At 39.6% G+C, this 18522-nt stretch overlaps 1 protein-coding gene and 1 non-coding gene across 2 annotated transcripts in view; both read right to left on the bottom strand.

Annotated features, from left to right (window-relative positions):
* The window catches only part of LOC119816944 (protein argonaute-3-like), a 93876-nt gene that overhangs the window by 24416 nt on the left and 50938 nt on the right, over positions 1-18522 (bottom strand). The window contains 4 exon segments of the mRNA XM_038334045.1: positions 5493-5612; positions 6930-7077; positions 7199-7286; positions 12659-12793. Of these exon segments, the coding sequence (XP_038189973.1) occupies positions 5493-5612; positions 6930-7077; positions 7199-7286; positions 12659-12793 (491 nt within the window).
* On the bottom strand, positions 1231-1352 carry LOC119818162. Its single transcript, XR_005286067.1, has one exon. It is a non-coding gene; the product is annotated as a small nucleolar RNA SNORA17 (small nucleolar RNA).

Here is an 18522-nt window from a genome sequence, read left to right as displayed (position 1 = left end):
CTCTGGAAGAGCAGTCAGCATTCTTAACAACCGAGCCATCTCTCCAGCCTGCATAGATCTTTTATAATCTGTATTTTACAGAGACACAAATAATGGTAGTCAGGTTAAATAACTAGGTGCTATAAATGACACCCAATAACAGTGAGCGGAAACAAGACTTTTAACCACTGGATGATACTGAACAGTTAAGCTGTAATGAATGAGTTAGAATTGTCAGTTACAGAGATTTTACAGAGGTGTTACTGTCTCTTTCAAGCTTTAGAAGATTTTTAACAATGTATTATAATACAATTAGACAAAAATCTAGGGTGAGACTCACCCTTTATTTTCCTAACTAGACAGGATGTAACAACTACCCTTCACCCTTTATAGAATTATAAGGCAAAGGGGCATTTTTGTTAGCTTATGAAGTGGAGACTTTTTGTGTCTGCATGAATGGCTGATATATGAGCATTCTGTGCATGCTTGGCATCTGCAAGGACCAGAAGAGTGTTGGATCTCTGGAACTGGATTTACAGGCAATTATGAGCCACCATATGGGTGTTGGGAGACAAACCTAATCCTCTAAAACATCAGTAAGTGATTAACCGCGGGGCCATCTCTCTAGTCCTGAGAGAATTTCTGATCTGTTTTTTGGTTTGTTTTTTTTTTGAGAATGATCACATTTGCTATAGCATCTGGAGCCAGTTTCCCCCCTTATGTAATTATTATAGCTAAGACCACATGCAGCTGGGCAGATGGGAACTGCTGAATGGAATCTTGGAGGTCCTTCCATGCCCCTCGTACCACTACCACTGGCTGGCCAGTCAGTCCTTACTACACTCATTTTGGAAAGATATAGCTCACAATTTAAGACTTGGGCTTCTAGAATCAGAAGTGTGGAACAGCCCAGAACCTGGATCGCCCAACAGAAGCCTGTAGGGGGTTCAGCAGGTTCTTGGTCAGGTAACAGTGGGCACACCTGTGAGGCCCATGACCTAGAGGTGTATGTATCTGGTCTGTCCAGGCCAGCCTTGGGGCACTGAACCAGGCCATGTTTCTTTCTGGCCCAGCTGGGCATTCTGCCCAAGGCTCACACGACAAGCAGCTTTAGCCACTCATCTTCCTGAAACCTCCTCTGTGCACATCAGCCTCTCTTCTACCTCAGTGAGCATGTGCAAGGCCATTGGATGCCCTGGGCCAGCCAACAACTAGGATAGAGGTGGTCCCACTGGGGGGGGGGCCTCAGTGAGTGTCAGGCTGCTAGTCCCTCAGGTGTTCACAGTTCAGAACGCTGAGCACAGACATAGCCTCTCCTCTCTGCCATCTACTGAAGCACATGGAACAGTATCTGTAAGGTCTCTAGGAATGGTGTGTGCTGGATAGGTTTCTGCCAACTTGACATAAGCTAGAGTTATCTGAAAGGAGGGAACGGCAATTACTTCTATAAGATTGGGCTATAGGGCATTTTCTTAGTGATTGATGAAGGAGGACTCAGCCTGTTGTAGGTGGTGCCATCCCTGGGTCGGTGGTCCTGGGTTCTATAAGAAAGCAGGCTGAGCAAGCTATACGGAGCAAGTCAGTAGGCAGCACCCCTCCATGGCCTCTGCACGGGTTCCTGCAGGTTCCTGCACACAGGTTTGAGTTCCTCTCCTGACTCCTTTGATGATGGACAATGATATGAAATAACACCCCCCCCCCAAGTTGCTTTTGGTCATGGTGTTTCATCACAGCATTAAGATACAGTGTTTGTCTTTCACTCTCATGTAGCTAAGGCTGATCTTAAACTCAAACTTGTTATACGGCTGAAACTGGTCATGAACTAATCTTCGTTTCTGCTTCCTGAGTACTGAGACTGCAGGTATGTGCTACCACAATAGTTTTATATGATGCTGGGGATTGAAACCATGGCCTTTTGTGTGCTAGGCGACACTCAGTCTCTGAACTGTGCATTTGACAAATAATTATCAAACTATTTTCAATTTCTGGCTAATAAAGCAACAAAAACTGTTTTTAAAAAACAAAATATGTAAAGTAGTATTAAAACCTGAGCAAATGCTAGGTGTGGTGTTTATGACTTTAATTCCAGCACTTGGGTGGCAGAGGTAGGTGGATCTCTGTGAGTTTGAGGCCAGCCTGATCTACAGAGTGAGTTATAGGACAGCCAGGGCTGTTACATAGAGAAACTATGTCTTGAAAAACAAACAAACAAACAAACAGCCCCCCCTCAAAGCTTCTGAAAGTGCTAGTCAATTGTTTTGGGAAATATATTAATATTTATTGATTCCCCCTTGTTTGATTAGACAGTTTAAATGATATTCAGGGAAGAGAAACACAAGATCCAGGTATTCCTTAAAAACAAAACAAAACAAAACAAAACACTTCACCCCATTTTGAGTATTCTATCAGTTTACTTAAAAAAATATTTTTATTTGTGTGTGTGTGTGTGTGCTCAGCGTGTATGCAGGTGCCCATGCAGTCCAGGAGATAGTGGTAGATTCCCCATACTAGAACCACAGACACCTGTGAGCCTCCTGATGCATGCTCTCTCCCAAAGCAGCACGTGCTCTTAACTACCATGCCGTCTCTCCAGCCTCAATCTATTTATTTACTTCTGTTTAGCTTTTAGAATGAACAGGTAATATTGTATATTTTTAACTTTAAAATATTTTATCATAAAAGTAATGCAGGATCTTCATAGAAAAATAGGAAAGAAGATGGATTGGTGGGCACAGTTCCTGCTCCAAGCTTGATGACCGGAGTTTAACACCTGCTCCCCAGGACCTACATGAAGGGAGAAGAGAACTGACTCCAGCAAGTTGTGCTCAGACCTTTCCAGCTGTGCCGTGACACATGCATGCTCACACACATACACATGCACACAACAATAATAAATCACAACTAGAAAAAGAAAAATAAGAAAGAAAATAAGGGGCTGGAGAGATGGCTCAGGGGTTAAGAGCACTGGCTGCTCTTACAGAGGTCCTGAGTTAAATTCCTAGGACCCACATGGTGGTTCCCAACCATCTATAATAGGATCCAATGCCCTCTTCTGGCATGCAAGTATACATGCAGAAATTCATAAAACATAAATAAACAGGATTAAAAACAGAAAATAAGTCAGGTGGTCGTGGCATACGCCTTCAATCCCAGCACTAGGACATAGAGGCAGGTGAATCTCTGAGTTGAAGGATAGCCTGGTTTACAGAGTGAGTTCCAAGACAACCAGAAAGAAAGATTATAATTCTATTACCCTGAAACATCATTTTAAAGATGTTGATACAAGTCTACCTCATCATTTCCAAGGCCCTATATACTAATATAATTTTCATATAATGTGTAACAAGCATTTTCTAGTTGCTGCAATCTCTTAATGATAGTAATTTTATTAATTTTATCTGTTGTGTGAATACATAACAGGAGCCTGGAATTGGGAAGTGGTAAGTCCCAGAATGAATCAGTAGTTTAGTCAGCTGGGACTGCTCTGTCTGTTGGCTTCAGGACTTATGTAGCTAACTCAAGAACTCCTCCTTAGGTTCTACAGCACAGAAGATGCTAGACCTTTGCTCTTCTGAGTATCCCCATTCAGAGTAAGGCAAGTGAGAGTAAATGTGGTTCTGGTAATGGGCTCTGTCTCTTTCCCCAGAGCTCCTGGGTGCTGGAGAAATGAAGAGGTGACTGTGTTCCCAGCCTTGGTTTGGGCAGTTTCCTCAGGATCACTGGGACTGGACAAGGTGCTGCTTGCTGGCTGCAGGCCACACAAAGGCCTAAAGTGTTTCTGAGCACCCAGAGAGTATGCTGTACTTAATTCCTCAGGAGCATCTCTCCCATTTCCCTGTGCTCACGGTTTCCTGGGACAATTTAGACAGCAATGACCAGGCTGTCTTCTCTGTATTTCTTTTTCCTTCTTTCCTTATTTTTAGAGTGTGGTGGATTGAAAGAAAATGGCCCCCATAGGAAGTGACACTATTAGGAGGTGTGGCCTTCTGGAGTAGGTGTGGCCTTGTTGGAGGAAGTGTGCCACTGTGGAGGTGGGCTTTGAGGTCTTATATATGCTCAAGCCATCCCAGTGAGACAGACTACTTCTTGTTGCCTGCCTATCAAGATGGAGGAATTTCAGCTCCAGCACCACATCTGCCTGCATGCCAGCATGCTGCACCATGATAATAATGGACTACACCTCTGAGAATGTAAGCCACCCAATTAAATGGCTTTCCTTTAAGAGTTGTTGTGGTCAGGGTGTCTCCTCACAGCAATAAAAAAATTAATTAAGATATAGAGACAGGGTCTCTCTGTGTAACTCTGGATGTCCTAGAGCTTGCTATATAGACCAGGTTGGCCTTGAACTCACAGAGATCCCCTTGCCTCTGTCTCCAAAGTGCTGGGATTAAAGGATGCTCTACCATTCCAAGTCTCCTCTGTGTTTCTTTTGCAGTAGTAATCACTGTGGTTTGCTTTCGAGATAAAGAAGTTGTCAATGTAATAAAAAAAAAACTTGCATTTTCCATTCTGATAGAATGTGACATTGTTCAGGAGGTTATTCTAGCCATTATATATCAGCAAGATGGTTCTTCTTCCTGGAACACCAATTGAGGGGTCTAGAGCAGCAGATAGGTTTTTTTTTGTTTGTTTTTTGTTTTTGGCCAGGAGTCTTGTAAAATCCTGTGGAGTAGCAATGTGAAGTTTATCAAGTGACAAAGTGACACTAGCATCTTGTCCTTTTCTTCTATAAGACATGAGGAGCCCTGCAATATTGAAGACGGTTTATTATTGCAACAAGTTCATACTCTGTAGTCTAGGCTGGGTTGACTTCCAACTCATGGCAATTCTCCTGCCTCAGCCTCCCAATTGCTGTGATTACAAAGCCCAGTTGTTCGTTTGTTTGTAGATAAGGTTGTCTATGTAGTTAAGAAAGGCCCAGAATTTAGGATGATTCCCCTGCCTCAGCCTCCTAAAAACTGGGATTATAGGCATGAGGTATATAGTTGTCAGCCTGACACTAGTAGCTAAGAAATTCTAGACTGACTGCTAATATTATAATTTGAGTATTTCTCATTATAATACTTTGATGTTTCCCCTTTGCCCTTCTTTTAGGTGAGGGTTCGTTAACTATATTAAAACATTAGTTCTGGTGAGTCTGTTCCCTAGATTTAAATGGTCTAGAGTTAAATTAGAAGAATCAAACCCTCTCATATAACTTACTAATGTTTACTCCTCTCTCACAGCATAGATACCACCATAATACCCCTCTCTGTCTTCTTCTTGAGACAAGGTCTCACTGTGTAGTTCTGGCTGTCCTGGAACTAGCTCTGTAGACCAGGTCACAAACTAACTCACAGAGATCTGCCTGCCTCTGCCTCCAAAGTCCTGGGAGCCAACACACCTGCTCCATTATCCCTTTTAATTCTGACAGTTCATAAAATGTCAATACAGCATCATCTGGTAAGGACATGGTTTTTGAGTACCTCACCCTAATACACTTTAAATTCCTATTTCTAGAGTTATGTACTAACCAATCTGCTAATTTCCTCTTGTCTATCTGGTGCAGATCTTGCTGTTGCCTTAATCATAGTAGAAGTCTGATTGTCGGTTAGTTTCTTGATACAGCGTTGCCCAGCCACAATATTACAGACCTAGAAATAGAAAAATTTATACAATGCATATATTTGTGTTAGAATTCACTCACTTAATGCCAATTATGTTAAATATAATTTTGAAATTATATTTCTTAAACCATTTCTTTTACTACCATGTTAAATAAAAGAATAAAGAACAAATTACACATGATCACACAATTATAATTAGGTAAAAGGTACACAAAAGGATCAAAAGACTAAAAGAAGAGGTTGGAGAGATGGCTCAGAAGTTAAGAGCACTGATTGCTCTTCCAGAGGTCCTGAGTTCAATTCCCTGCAACACATGATGACTTACAACCATTTGTAATGAGATCTAGTGCCCTCTTCTGGTGTGTAGGCAGAACTGTATACATAATAAGTAAATAAATCTTAAAAAAAAAAAGACTGAAAGAAGCATTGCAAAATCGCTAACTGGTAGAACTATAGGTGAGCTTTCTTCATGCTGTGTTGGCTAGTTTTATGTCAACTTTACACAAGCTAGAGTCATTGCAGGGGAAGGAACCTCCATTAAGAAAATGCCTCCATAAGATCAGGCTGTAGGCAGACCTGTAAGGCATTTTCTTAATTAGTGATTGACGAGGGGGCGCCCGCTCACTGTGGGTGGTGCCATCCTTGGGCTGGTGGTCCAGGGTTCTATTAAGAAAACAGGCTGAGCAAGCCATGGGGAGCAAGCCAGTAAGCAGCACCCCTCCATGGTCTCTGCATCTGCTCCAGGCTCCAGGATCCTTGAGCTCCTGTCCTGACTCCCTTTGATGATGAACAGCCATGTGAAGGTGTAAGCCAAGAGAACCCTTGCCTCCCCAAGCTGCTGCCAGTTGTGATGTTTTATCGTAGCAATAGGCACTCTGACTAAGATACATGCTATTTATTTAAAAAAAATTTTAGAAAAAAAAATCAGAATTTAAAAACTGTTCAAATTCCAAAATAAATGTGAGACTCAGATACATCACAGGCCATAAAAGACCCTAGAAGAGTGGTGAGCAGAGCCAGGTCTGTGGGTCGAGTGCTTGCTGCACAGGGACCGAGCTCAGATCCCTAGCACTCATGTAAACAGCTAGGCATGGTGGTGCATGCCTATAACCTCAGAGCTACCGGAAGAAGGGGAACAGGATCCTGGAGGGTGGCTGGTCAGCTAGACCAGCTCAGATAGTAAGTTCCAGATTCACTGAGAGACCTTGTCTCAACAACTAGATGGATTGCAATACAGGAAGGCTCTTGATGTCCTCCTCTGGCCTCCATGCGCGCACACCCCCACGTGTGCACACGCACAGAGAAGGACGAACAGAAGTAGCCATAAGCAGTTAAAGACATTACTTCTAGCGGCAGGTACGTATGCTTCTGCTCCTGCCCCACTTGCAGACAGGGAAGGTGGGGGTACTTCAGTTGAAGAGCGTACTTTTCTCTGAAATACTGAGCTACGGTTCTCTCCACAGTCTGGCCGTTTTCTAACTGCAAAGGAAAGCTGGAAAAAAGAAGAGCTGACATGAGCAACCCTTATCCTCTTGTGAGCTAGCAAACTACCAACCCCGTACTTAGAGTGAGCTGCCTCATATTGCTGTGTGGGAGACACCAGCTTTTCTTACGTTTGATGGCTGGCGGGCCTTCTTGTTACATTACAAACACGGTATTTCCGTCTCATTGTTCCACAATGAGTCACTTCAACCTTCAGACCTGTTCCCAACAAGAAAAATGAAGGTTACAGAAATTTCTGGAAAAATACTTACCCAGGTTGTTCCCTACTATAAAAAAATCTCAGTTCTGAGCTGGCAGAAAAATCTGTGACACGAGCAATGTGATACTAGGAAGTTTTAAATACAACATTGCTAATAATCGTTATAACAATGACTGACCTTTTAAATGCCAACTGTTTTTCTCATTCTATCAAGCTCTATATGTTAAAAAAAGAAAATCCTATAATTTTCTAAGCCCAAAGATCAAGGGACAAAGTTCTTCACTATAAAAAAAAAGCATTTACAATAAACTCCAGAATGAGAGCCCAAGTATTTAAACAGCCCCTCGTTCATAGTGGGTGACGAGCAGTGCCTCATGAAGCTCAAGAAGGAAGTCTGTCATAGATTTACGAAGCAGGCAGAAAAAGTCAGGTCCTTTTATCAGTACTACACTGTCAATTTTATTAAGCATTTTTAATTTATTCATTTTTCTTCATTTATTAATTATTCTTAGCAATAGTGGCTACTAGAATGGAAACTAAATAATTCTTAATTCTCAGAAATATTTATTTAATTTGTGTATGTGTGTGTGTGTGTATGACCATGCACAAATGAATGCAGAGGTCAGAGGACAACTTGCAGGAATTGGTTCTTTGTTTCTATCGTGTGGGTTCAGGTTGCCAAGCTCGATGGCAAGTGAATCTGACATCCGGAGCCATCTTGTCAACCATCCAAAGAATTCTTTTGTAGTTTTTGAAACAGGGTCTCTCTATGTATCTCTGGCTGTACTAGAACTTGCTATGTAGACCAGGCTGACCTAGAACTCACAGAAAACCCACCTGCCTTTGTCTCAAGAGTGCTGGGATTAAAGGCGTGCGCCACCACCGCCTGGCTAATTCATTTATTTAATTTTACTTGCATTGGTGTGAGAGTGTCAGATCCTCTGGAACTGGAGTTACAGACAGTTGTGAGCTGCCATGTGGGTGCTAGGAATTGAACCTGGGTCCTCTGGAAGCACAGTCAGTGCTCTTAACCATTAAGCCATCTCTCTGGCCCCCAAATAATTCTTAAAGCAGGTGATATTTACCTTCTTATGGAGTCACTGACCCCTTTGAGAATCTGATGAAAGCAATAAACTCTCAGTATACATATAATTTAGCAAATAATTTTTTTTAAAAAAGATTTATTTATTTTATATGCATTGGTGTTTTGCCTGAGTGTATGTCTGTGTACATTTACTTATTTATTCATTTATTCATTTATTTAATTTTACTTGCATTGGTGTGAGAGTGTCAGATCCTCTGGAACTGGAATTACAAACAGTTGTGATCTGCCATGTGGGTGCTAGGAATTGAACCTGGGTCCTCTGGAAGAGCAGCCATTGTTCCTAACCACTGAGCCACTTCTCCAGTCTGTAATTTTAAATATTTCTAGGTCTTTATAGTTCATTTGTGAACTCTGGTGATTCAAGGATTCTAGGCCAATTCTAGAAAGTAAAGAAATGGGCTTTAAATCTTCAGTTGAAGAAAAAAATTATTTTTTCAGGTACTCAGGGCCTTGTGTATACCAGGCAAGTCTCCTACCAGGAAGCTATATCCTCCCTGGAGCCTTTACAGTTTCTTTTAAGACAGGGTCTTGCTGAGTTGCCACAGTGGCCTTGAATTTATCTACCTTCCTCAGTTCCCCCTCCCCCTCAGTGCGTGGGATTACGAGGGTGTGCCTCCATGCCTGACATATCAATTGCCAGTCTTCAGGAAGTTTCTTATTTTTATTTATTTTTTTGGGGGGGGGGAACAGTAGTCTCTATGCAGTCCTGGCTGTACTGGAACTTGCGACCAGGTTGCCCTTGAACTCTCAGAGATCTACCTGCTTCCGCCTTCCAAGTGCTGGGATTAAAGGCGCATGCCACCATTCCCAGCAGGGTTTTCTTAAGCAGTGCTGAGAAACAGTGTCCTGAGATGACGTTTCTGTTTGTGCTAACATGGCAGTCATTAGGAATTTGTTATTGATTCCATGAAATGCAGCTAATATGCCTGATAAGTGAAAGTTTAATTTTAATAAAATTAGTTACACAAACTCCTGGCTGCCATATTAGCCAATGCAGTAGCCCAGGAATTAACAATACAACATACCACAGGAGGAGTTAACATATAAAAGCTACTCCTCACAGAAAAACACGCCCAAACCTAAAGTTTGGCCTGGCTCTGAAGAATGAGTCTAGAAGGTTACAAATGGAGGAGTTTTAGTTTCTGAACAGAAATTATGGTTATTAAACTTTAAGCAATTTCACTTTTATATCTGTAATTCCTATAGTGCAGTGATTCTCATCTGAACGTGATTCTGCCCACCTCTGACCCTGGCCATTGAGTAATGCCTAGAGAAGGGGTGTGTGTGTGTGTGTGTGTGTGCAAATCCTGGGTCGTGACACACACTAGGCAAGTGCTTCACCACTAAGCTACACTCCCAGCCCCAGGAAGACTTCTGTGACTCTTATTACTGGCAGTTGGTGAGTAGGGGCTGTACATTTCCAAATATTCTAGAAAGTGCAGAATTGTACCTCCCAACTCAGCAAAGAATTATCCAGTACAAAATGAAAGAGAAATCTTATCACAGTGTAATTTGTTTTCTTACCTAATTATAGTACCAAATATAAAGTACACTCATAGTAAATGATATTTTCTTTTGAAATATCAGCACAAATTAGGATAGTAAGTGGTTTTTCTATAAAAGTATTCTTAATAAAAAATCAAATCACTGAGAAGTAATTTTTCATTATAACTACATTTCTAAAATTAAGATTTTAAATATTTATTATATTATGATTAAGGAGGCCAAAAATCCACAAAGGAAGGCCTTATGGAAACAGCAATAATATGAAGTAAGCAACATAAAAATATTATGTTTAAGTGGAAAGTAATAAAATAAGTTTCTGTTATTTGAACCAGTTAACTATTTATTTTCAAGTTTTCCCTTGGATTTAAAAAATATAGTTTTATATAAAATATTTTTATATAAATAAGGTTCTACAAGCTCATAAAACAAGTTTTTACTGAAAGCAAATTAGTGCTTATAAATCCATAAAATTATCACACATTTCCCCCAATATTCCTGCTGTGTAAGTCCCAAGAATTACTGTTAAAAAAAACCACTGCAGGGGGCTGGAGAGATGGCTCAGTGGTTAAGCGCAGTGACTGCTTTTCCAAAGGTCCTGAGTTTAATTCCCAGCACCCATATGGTGGCTCACAACCATCTGTAATGAGATTTGATGCCCTCTTCTGACCTGCAGGCAGATATGCAGCAAAACATTGTATACATAATAAATAAATAAATCTTTTTTAAAAATTAAAAAAAACACTCTAAAGTTATTACTAACTAGTTGGAAGTAAGTTTAACTAGAATTCAGTCAATATACTAAAATTTATATTAATTATGATATAATTTATGACACTATTTAGTAGCTATCATCAAATTCCTTATGTAAGTTAAACCTTAAACCCAAACATCACTGAACACAAAACTCTATTTTTTTGAGTTCCTATGATAGAAAAACATGATGTACTTTAAAGACCCCTCTTTTTAAAAAACAGTCTTCTTGACTTTGAATGGATTTAAATACCCTGCTTTAGATACAACCCAGATTTCCTACCCCAAATTTAAGATCATAGGTACCTAACAATTAGACCAAGTCCAGGGGCTAGCAAAAAGTCAAAAATATAAAGAATGGAATCGATAATTCTCTGCCCAGGTCCCTCCCCAAACCCTCCATCCAACCGAAATGTTTGGCTTTAATAGACATTTAACCTATAAACTTGGCTTTACCTTCACTATCACATCAACTTTATAATGCTTTCTAGTCAAATTTTCAGTCATTTCTTTGGGCCCCTGAGCAGTTGCAGTTAGGATCGAGTCCATGCTCTTCGGGCAGCAGCTGAATCCTTGTTCTGTACATCTTGTATTTTCTGTGATAGAGTGGTGATATGAGTTGATTGCATAGTTACCGCACAGTAATGTAAGTGATTGCATGATATCAGAGGTGGTAACTAAGCAGCAACTCCACTAGAAACCATGGCATTTAGATGATCACATATACAATGGCAGGTAATGCACCAACCTCCTGACAGTGCTAACTGCAGTTAAAAACAGATTATGAAAGGACAATGATATGGTTGCACAACAGTCATCTTTAGCAGTGTCTTATTTTGGCACTTATAGGGCTTGAGATAGATGGATGCTCATTAACAAGACAGGAAGGGCTTTCCTTCTAATGCTTTGTTACAATGACCGTCGCCTTTCTGTTGTTACTGAATGGCAAAGGATGGATGATAACTGAACAAGCAGGATGTATTCACCTACTCTAATTGGTTTGGGGACTGAAAGATGTTCAGTGAACAAACTTGAATGCTTCCTTCAAACCACAAGCTGAAAATTATCTGCAACAAATAGGTAAAATCTTAAAATAAAAACAACATAATTATTTCTGTTTATTTACAATGTAGCATTTAATATAAACAGTTTGTTACTCCTTATCAGACAATATCTGATTTTCCTTCATGACTACATACTACACTAAACACAGTGGGGTTACATTTTACTCGAGGAATAGATACTAAAGCCATAAATAAGGAGGGAATTGTACACAATTAAACTGCTTTTTAAAAATCCCTGAAATTGCTGATAAACCACAGTGTGCATGGGTTTATGCACTTAAAAATATATAGAAGGAGCAAGTATGCACAGAATATAATATCAGAACACTATTAAAGTGACTTTAACTTGAGGGACCATAGATACAACTGTTTCAGAAATGAACATATGATGCAACACCACTGGAAAACATCTTAGCTATGGAGAGAGTCCCTCTATAATGCACGCTACACAAAACTGGTGAACTCTATATTCTCAAATTCCAAAGACATAAAATTTAAAAAAAACTGTAATTTTAGAAAAATAATGAGATCACTAATCAGAATATGCTCAAAGAGTGAGTCAAATTCTAAAGTTAAAATATCTTAAAGATAAGATTCTTACTTGAAAAAGATAGTATTAGAGAAACATTTTCCCATGAGACACACTCATCTCTCCAGCTAGTATGGGACAGTGTTCACAAAAACAAAAACATAGCTGGATTGCTCAGCACAGTCTTCATCCAACCACTACCTAAGAAGCTACAGCAATGGATCTGATGTAACATTTTATAATTAATCTATATTCTATTGTACATATCACACAGATTGATCCTAATTATAAAAACACTTTAATAGACTGTTTTCTCATCCATGCATTTTATAGTCAGGCTGTTTTAAAAGGCTAATTAGTAACAAACTACAGAAATGATGTCTGAAAGTATAGTCTTCTAAACGCTAATTAACTCACCTTTTATCTCCTTAGTGAATTTGACCCGATGAGAATCAGTCAGAGGTCTGGGTTGCTCATCAATGTTATGAATGTCAAGAACTTCACACATAAACTGAATTACAGGTTGTGCTTTGTAGAAGGCAGTGGCAGAAACTAAGAAAAAACACAAATAGTAGAAATTAATTTCAGTAGCTTGTGAATCCAGCTCACAAAACAACCTCCCAGGGTTCAGGTTAGAAGCCACAGTATTGTAAAAGGAACTTAGAAAATTTCTTATCTGAAGGGTTACAGAAGAAACTCAACATACATGCTGTTCAAGTAACGTTCTTTATCCTTCTGCCTCTCTAATTCTCTTGTCCTAATTCTGTAGTTCTAAAGCTTTTTCTGTTTTGCTGTTTCAATCCTCTCTGCTTCTCTGTTCACCTTGCTTAAATACACTTTTTACAGGAGGCTTGAAGTAATAATAAAAAGTTACAAGAGTCACATCTCATTGGTCAAAAGCACATTCCTTTGGGTGAGCAGTAAGGGCAGAACCCTTTACCATGACAATGCAAAGCTTCAAGGTTTCTGAAGTAAGACTGTGACCAGAGGGTGGGCACATGGTGCCCAGTGAGACAGGCTATGAGATATAGTTCTTTTCTCAACTAGACTTAGTAAATGAAGAATTGGCATGATTTTTTAGGCTTGTGTTAGTAACCTCGGTTAGACACCTGCAACTCTGACCTTGTGCATAACTGTAAAGTTTAAAACTTATGATCCATTTACAAAAACCTTTAGTCTAGTCTGAACTTGCTCTGAGGTAAAAATGAGCTAATTGTGTGCATTTTGTCTTAGACTGGGGAGAAATTTGTTATTTTCTTGTGTTGGTTTGAGTAAAAAGAACAAAGCAGGCTTTTAAATGCCCTGAAATCCTCATAAGACAATAGATCTAGTTATGAAGCATATCCTAGCATATTTTCTACATATCAAGATCATCTTCCTGACAATCCACAGATATATGTGCCCAGCAAATGGAAAATTTTAATGAGATAAACATACAAGCAGTGGTAAAACAGCCAAAGCAGTTCTTAGGAAAGGAATGAAGAGACTCATGAGAGAAATTACAGAGACAGTATCTGTAGCCAGTGACCCCAAGGCTTTTCCAAGTGAAGCTCCCCATTAGAGAATCTCTCATCTGGTAGGTCGGCCTGTTTAATATTAGTTGTCACCTGCTGTATACTCCCATGGCCTATAACAAATTAATATTTAAAAACCCAGAAACTTTATCATAAATTCCCATAATTAACTATGTACAGTTAAAAATGGTCCCTTATATGAATTCATATAACATATATCCCTGACACACGTGTGTGTGTTTTCCAAAATAAAGCAATTTGATTTCTGAGGTATAAGAACAAAAAAACATAGTTTTTATAATATATCTCTTTTATAATCTATCTCTTCTAACCCCAAGTAACTATTTTCACAGTGAAGGGTTCTCTGAGAGAAGAACTTGTGAAGCCAAAGAACGCCCTAGTCCTTTAGCAGAGAAGAGAGTGGATTATTTCTTAAACAAGGCTTCCTATGCTACCATGCTAGTTTCTTCTAGAGAGAGCGTACATTACCTTGTAAGGACTTAAGAAGACAGTATTAAACCCAAGCCACAGGTCATACCAGGGGTATCTGCCAAATAGTCCTGAGCAACTGCAGGTTTAGTGACCTGTGTACTAACCAGCATAATTATTTTAAAAATGGTTTATTATCTCTGGGTTTTGGAACTACAGGATGGTTAATAGACCACACATCTCCTTTTCTTTTTCTTCTTCTTCTTTTTTTTTTAAGACAGGGTCTCACTTTGAAGCACTTGCTGGTCTGGCACTCAATACGTAGCCCAAGTTGGCCTCAAACTTACAAAGACACACCTCCTTCTAACCCCAAGGGCTGGGATTAAAGGTGTATACACTACATTTAACATATTTTTAATTTAAAAATATGGATGTATATTTGTCTATGGGAGGACATTACATTTGAGCATGCTGTGGCCTCAGAGGACAGAGAGAGTTTGAACTCCCTGTAGCTGGAGTCACAGGTGGTTATGAGCTGCCCAATGTGGGTACTGAAGATTGAATTCAGGTACACAGACTGTGCTCTTAACCACTGAACCATCTCTCCAGCCCTACATTACATTCTTTTTTTTCTTCATTACATTCCTTTACTGAAAAATTGTGGGGATATTTCTGTGCATAAGTAAATGCCAGCAAAGATGAAGGTGGTGATTCATGGCTTTAACCCCAGAATTCATGAGGCAGAAGTGGGCAGATCTCTATGAGTTCTACATGGTCATCAGGGCTACATCTTGACACCCATCTCAAAAAGCAAAACAAAACAAAAACAAAACCAACAAAAACCCAAAACCAAAAATATGCCAGTGAGATATCTATGTGTATATATACACTGTACACTTATTTTTCATAATGTTTAATTAGTTCAGCACATGCTGGCCTGGTTTACTTTTAAAAACAGAAATAACAGATAAGAGAAATGTATCATGAGGAACATGCTTTCATCTTTGCTTTAACCCTAAAGGTGGACTTTCTTCACTGGGTCCCACCAGTCCCATGGAATGTGACTGAAACAATGCCTGAAACGACCACACAAATGTCCTACAATGACTTCCACTGCACTTCCCTGTTACCCTGCTGATCGCCTCATCGACTGCCATCTTCTGAACCACACACAGCAACACGGACATTTGGGACGAATATTAAGCCTTGTGATACAGAGCTTTGAAAAGGATGGCTTGAAGGGCAGGCCTCCCACGGAGGAGAGGACTGAGGGGAAACTGCAGCTGGGATGTAAAATAAGAAAAAAGGATTGGCTGCAATCAGCGCACAGGGTCTTAAGTAAGAGTAACTTTGAGTGGAGCTTTCAAACTTTTGTTTTTGTCTTGTTTTTAAGACAGGGTCTCATAGAGCCCAGGCTAGCCTCACTTGCTATGTGTGTATGACCTTGAACTTCTTTGATCATCTTATTTCCACTTCCCAAGTACGTAGATCACAGGCCTGAAGCACCATGTCTGGTTTATGTGGTACTGTGGACTGAACTTAGGGCTCTCTGTGTTCCAGGCAAGCATTCTACCCATTGAACGACATCAACCAGACCAGCTGCCCCACCCCCAGCTGATATTAAAGGCATTTATCATGGTGCCAGATGATTCCTAATACTTCATAAGCCTATATGTATTTTATGCCTTCTTTCCCTTTCACAAATAAGCTAATTACTCTTGAAAAAAGTAATAGCATTTAAAACTCTATTAAACAAATATACAATAAACATATGTCTATTAACCAAAAGTTCTATGTTGACATAAATCTAAAACATAACATAAAAGCATGGGGACTGGAGAGATGGCTCAGAGGTTAAGAGCACTGGCTGGTCTTCTACAGGTACTGAGTTCAATTCCCATCAACCACATGGTGGCTCACAACCTCCCTAATGAGATCTGGTGCTCTCTTCTGGCCTGCAGGCAAACATACAGGCAGAATATTGTATACATAATAAATAAATACGTCTTAAAAAAGAGGGAAAGCATATAATAATTTTTATAAATAGTGGTCCACAAAAGCACTTTATAGAACCTGCACTTCTGTAATTAATATTCTTATTGTACTAGGGCCAGAAGGGGCCTTCCTTAATTTGATCAGTCTAACAAAACTTCATGATAAATCCTACTCTGTTTAATGCAAGTTACTAATTAGCATGGTAAAGCAAATTAAGAGAAATAAAAAGTAAAAATGGAAGAAAATGGGAAACAAATGTTTATACATCAGTGTAACTATATAGAAAACTACTCTGTAGATAAATTATTAGAAATTCTGCCAGACTTAAGCTTACAAAAATAAATAGCACTTTTACATACTAGCAATCAACTCAAAATTTAATGAAAAAGATATTCTTTGCAATCAACATATTTTAAAATGTATTTACTTATTACACATGTGTGTGTGTGTGAGGTGCATGGAGCATGTGCATGCCACAGTGTAAAACCGTGGTAGTCAGAGGATAGTTGGCAAGAGTTGGTTCTCTTCTTCCATTATATGGGTTCTGGGGATCAAACTCAGGTGAATAAGTTGGGACACAAGGGCCTTTGCCCAATGAATCCTCTTGCTAGCCCACAACAAAAATTTGAAAGTACTTGGGATGAAGTCTAAGCAAAAAGATGTGTAAGAATTACAGAAGTAATAGGTATATTTAATATAGAAATATTGTAGAGACTCTAACAGTAGAATATCCTATCCATGCACATTTATTCTCAGATTTATCAGCATATTCAAAACAACTACCAATAAGACTGAACAAGTGTCAAATAGGATGCAACGGTTATCCATGAAAACCAAGAAACTAATACTACAATTACCTTAAAGAATAAAAGAAAGCAATGAAAGAATGAAGTGAGAATAGCCATGACCACTCTTAAGAAAGAGTAAGGTATGGGGCTGGAGAGATGGCTCAATGGTTAAGAGCTCTTGTTACTCTGGCAGAGCACCCAGGTTCAATCCCCAGCACCCACATCTTGGCTCACAGCCATCTGAAGCTCCAGTTTTAGGGGATCAGATGCCCTCTTCATGGGTGCCAGGCACACACATGGTGCACGCACACACACACACACACACACACACACACACACACACACACACACATGCAGGCAAAACAGTCATACACATTAAATGAAACAAGTGAACCTGTTTGTTAGATTTTAGTTTTCGAGACAGGGTTTCTCTGTGTAGACCTGGCTGTTCTTGAACTTTCTCTGTAGTTCAGGCTGGTTTCGAACTCAGAGATCTGCTTTGTCTCTGTCTCCTGAGTGTTGGGTTAAAGGCATGAGTCACCACCACCCGACTGGATCCAATTATTTTTTTTCTAAATGTTTGTAATGATTTAAATACAGCTTATTATTTTGCTTCTCCCTATTAACTTGAAATGCCACCTCAGACTTTTACAAAGTTTCCATGAACACAGAGCTGCTTTGTTTCTAGGCTCTCTCAGAGTCATTCATTAGAACATTTTTCTTTTTCTTTTCTTCTTTTTATTGATTTTTATTGAGCTCTACATTTTTCTCTGCTCCCCTCCCTGCCTCTCCCCTCTCTCCTTCAATCCTCCCCCAAGATCCCCATGCTTTCAATTTACTCAGGAGAGCTTGTCTTTTTCTACTTTTCATGAAGATTAGATCTATGTAAGTCTCTCTTAGTGTCCTCATTGTTGTTTAGGTTCTCTGGGATTGTGGTTTGTAAGCTGGTTTTCTTTGCTTTATGTTTAAAAACCAATAAGTGAGTACATGTGATAATTGTCTTTCTGTGTCTGGGTTACTTCACTCAAAATAATGTTTTCTAGATCCATCCATTTTCCTGCAAAATTCAAGCTGTCATTATTTTTTTCTGCTGTGTAGTACTCCATCGTGTAAATGTACCACATTTTCCTTATCCATTCGTCGGTGGAAGGACATTTAGGTTGTTTCCAGGTTCTGGCTATGACAAACAAAGCTGCTATGAATATAGTTGAGCACATGTCCTTGTGGCACGATTGAGCATCCTTTGGCTATATACCCAAAAGTGGTATTACTGGGTCTTGATAAGGGTTGTTTCCTAATTTTCTGATATTTTTTATTTTTCAAGACAGGGTTTCTCTGTAGCTTTGGAGCCTGTCCTGGAACTAGCTCTTGTAGACCAGGCTGGCCTCGAACTCACAGAGATCCACCTGCCTCTGCCTCCCGAGTGCTGGGATTAAAGGCATGTGCCACCACTGCCCGGCTCATTAGAACTCTTAATTAATTAAGAAATTAGCATAATTTGTGAGAGAAGACATGGGCCAGCAAGCTAGCTCAGTGGGTAAAGGTGCCTGCCACC

Source organism: Arvicola amphibius, chromosome 6 (assembly GCF_903992535.2).
Source record: "Arvicola amphibius chromosome 6, mArvAmp1.2, whole genome shotgun sequence".
Taxonomy (NCBI): domain Eukaryota; kingdom Metazoa; phylum Chordata; class Mammalia; order Rodentia; family Cricetidae; genus Arvicola; species Arvicola amphibius.
This window is presented reverse-complemented; position numbering and strand designations above follow the sequence as displayed.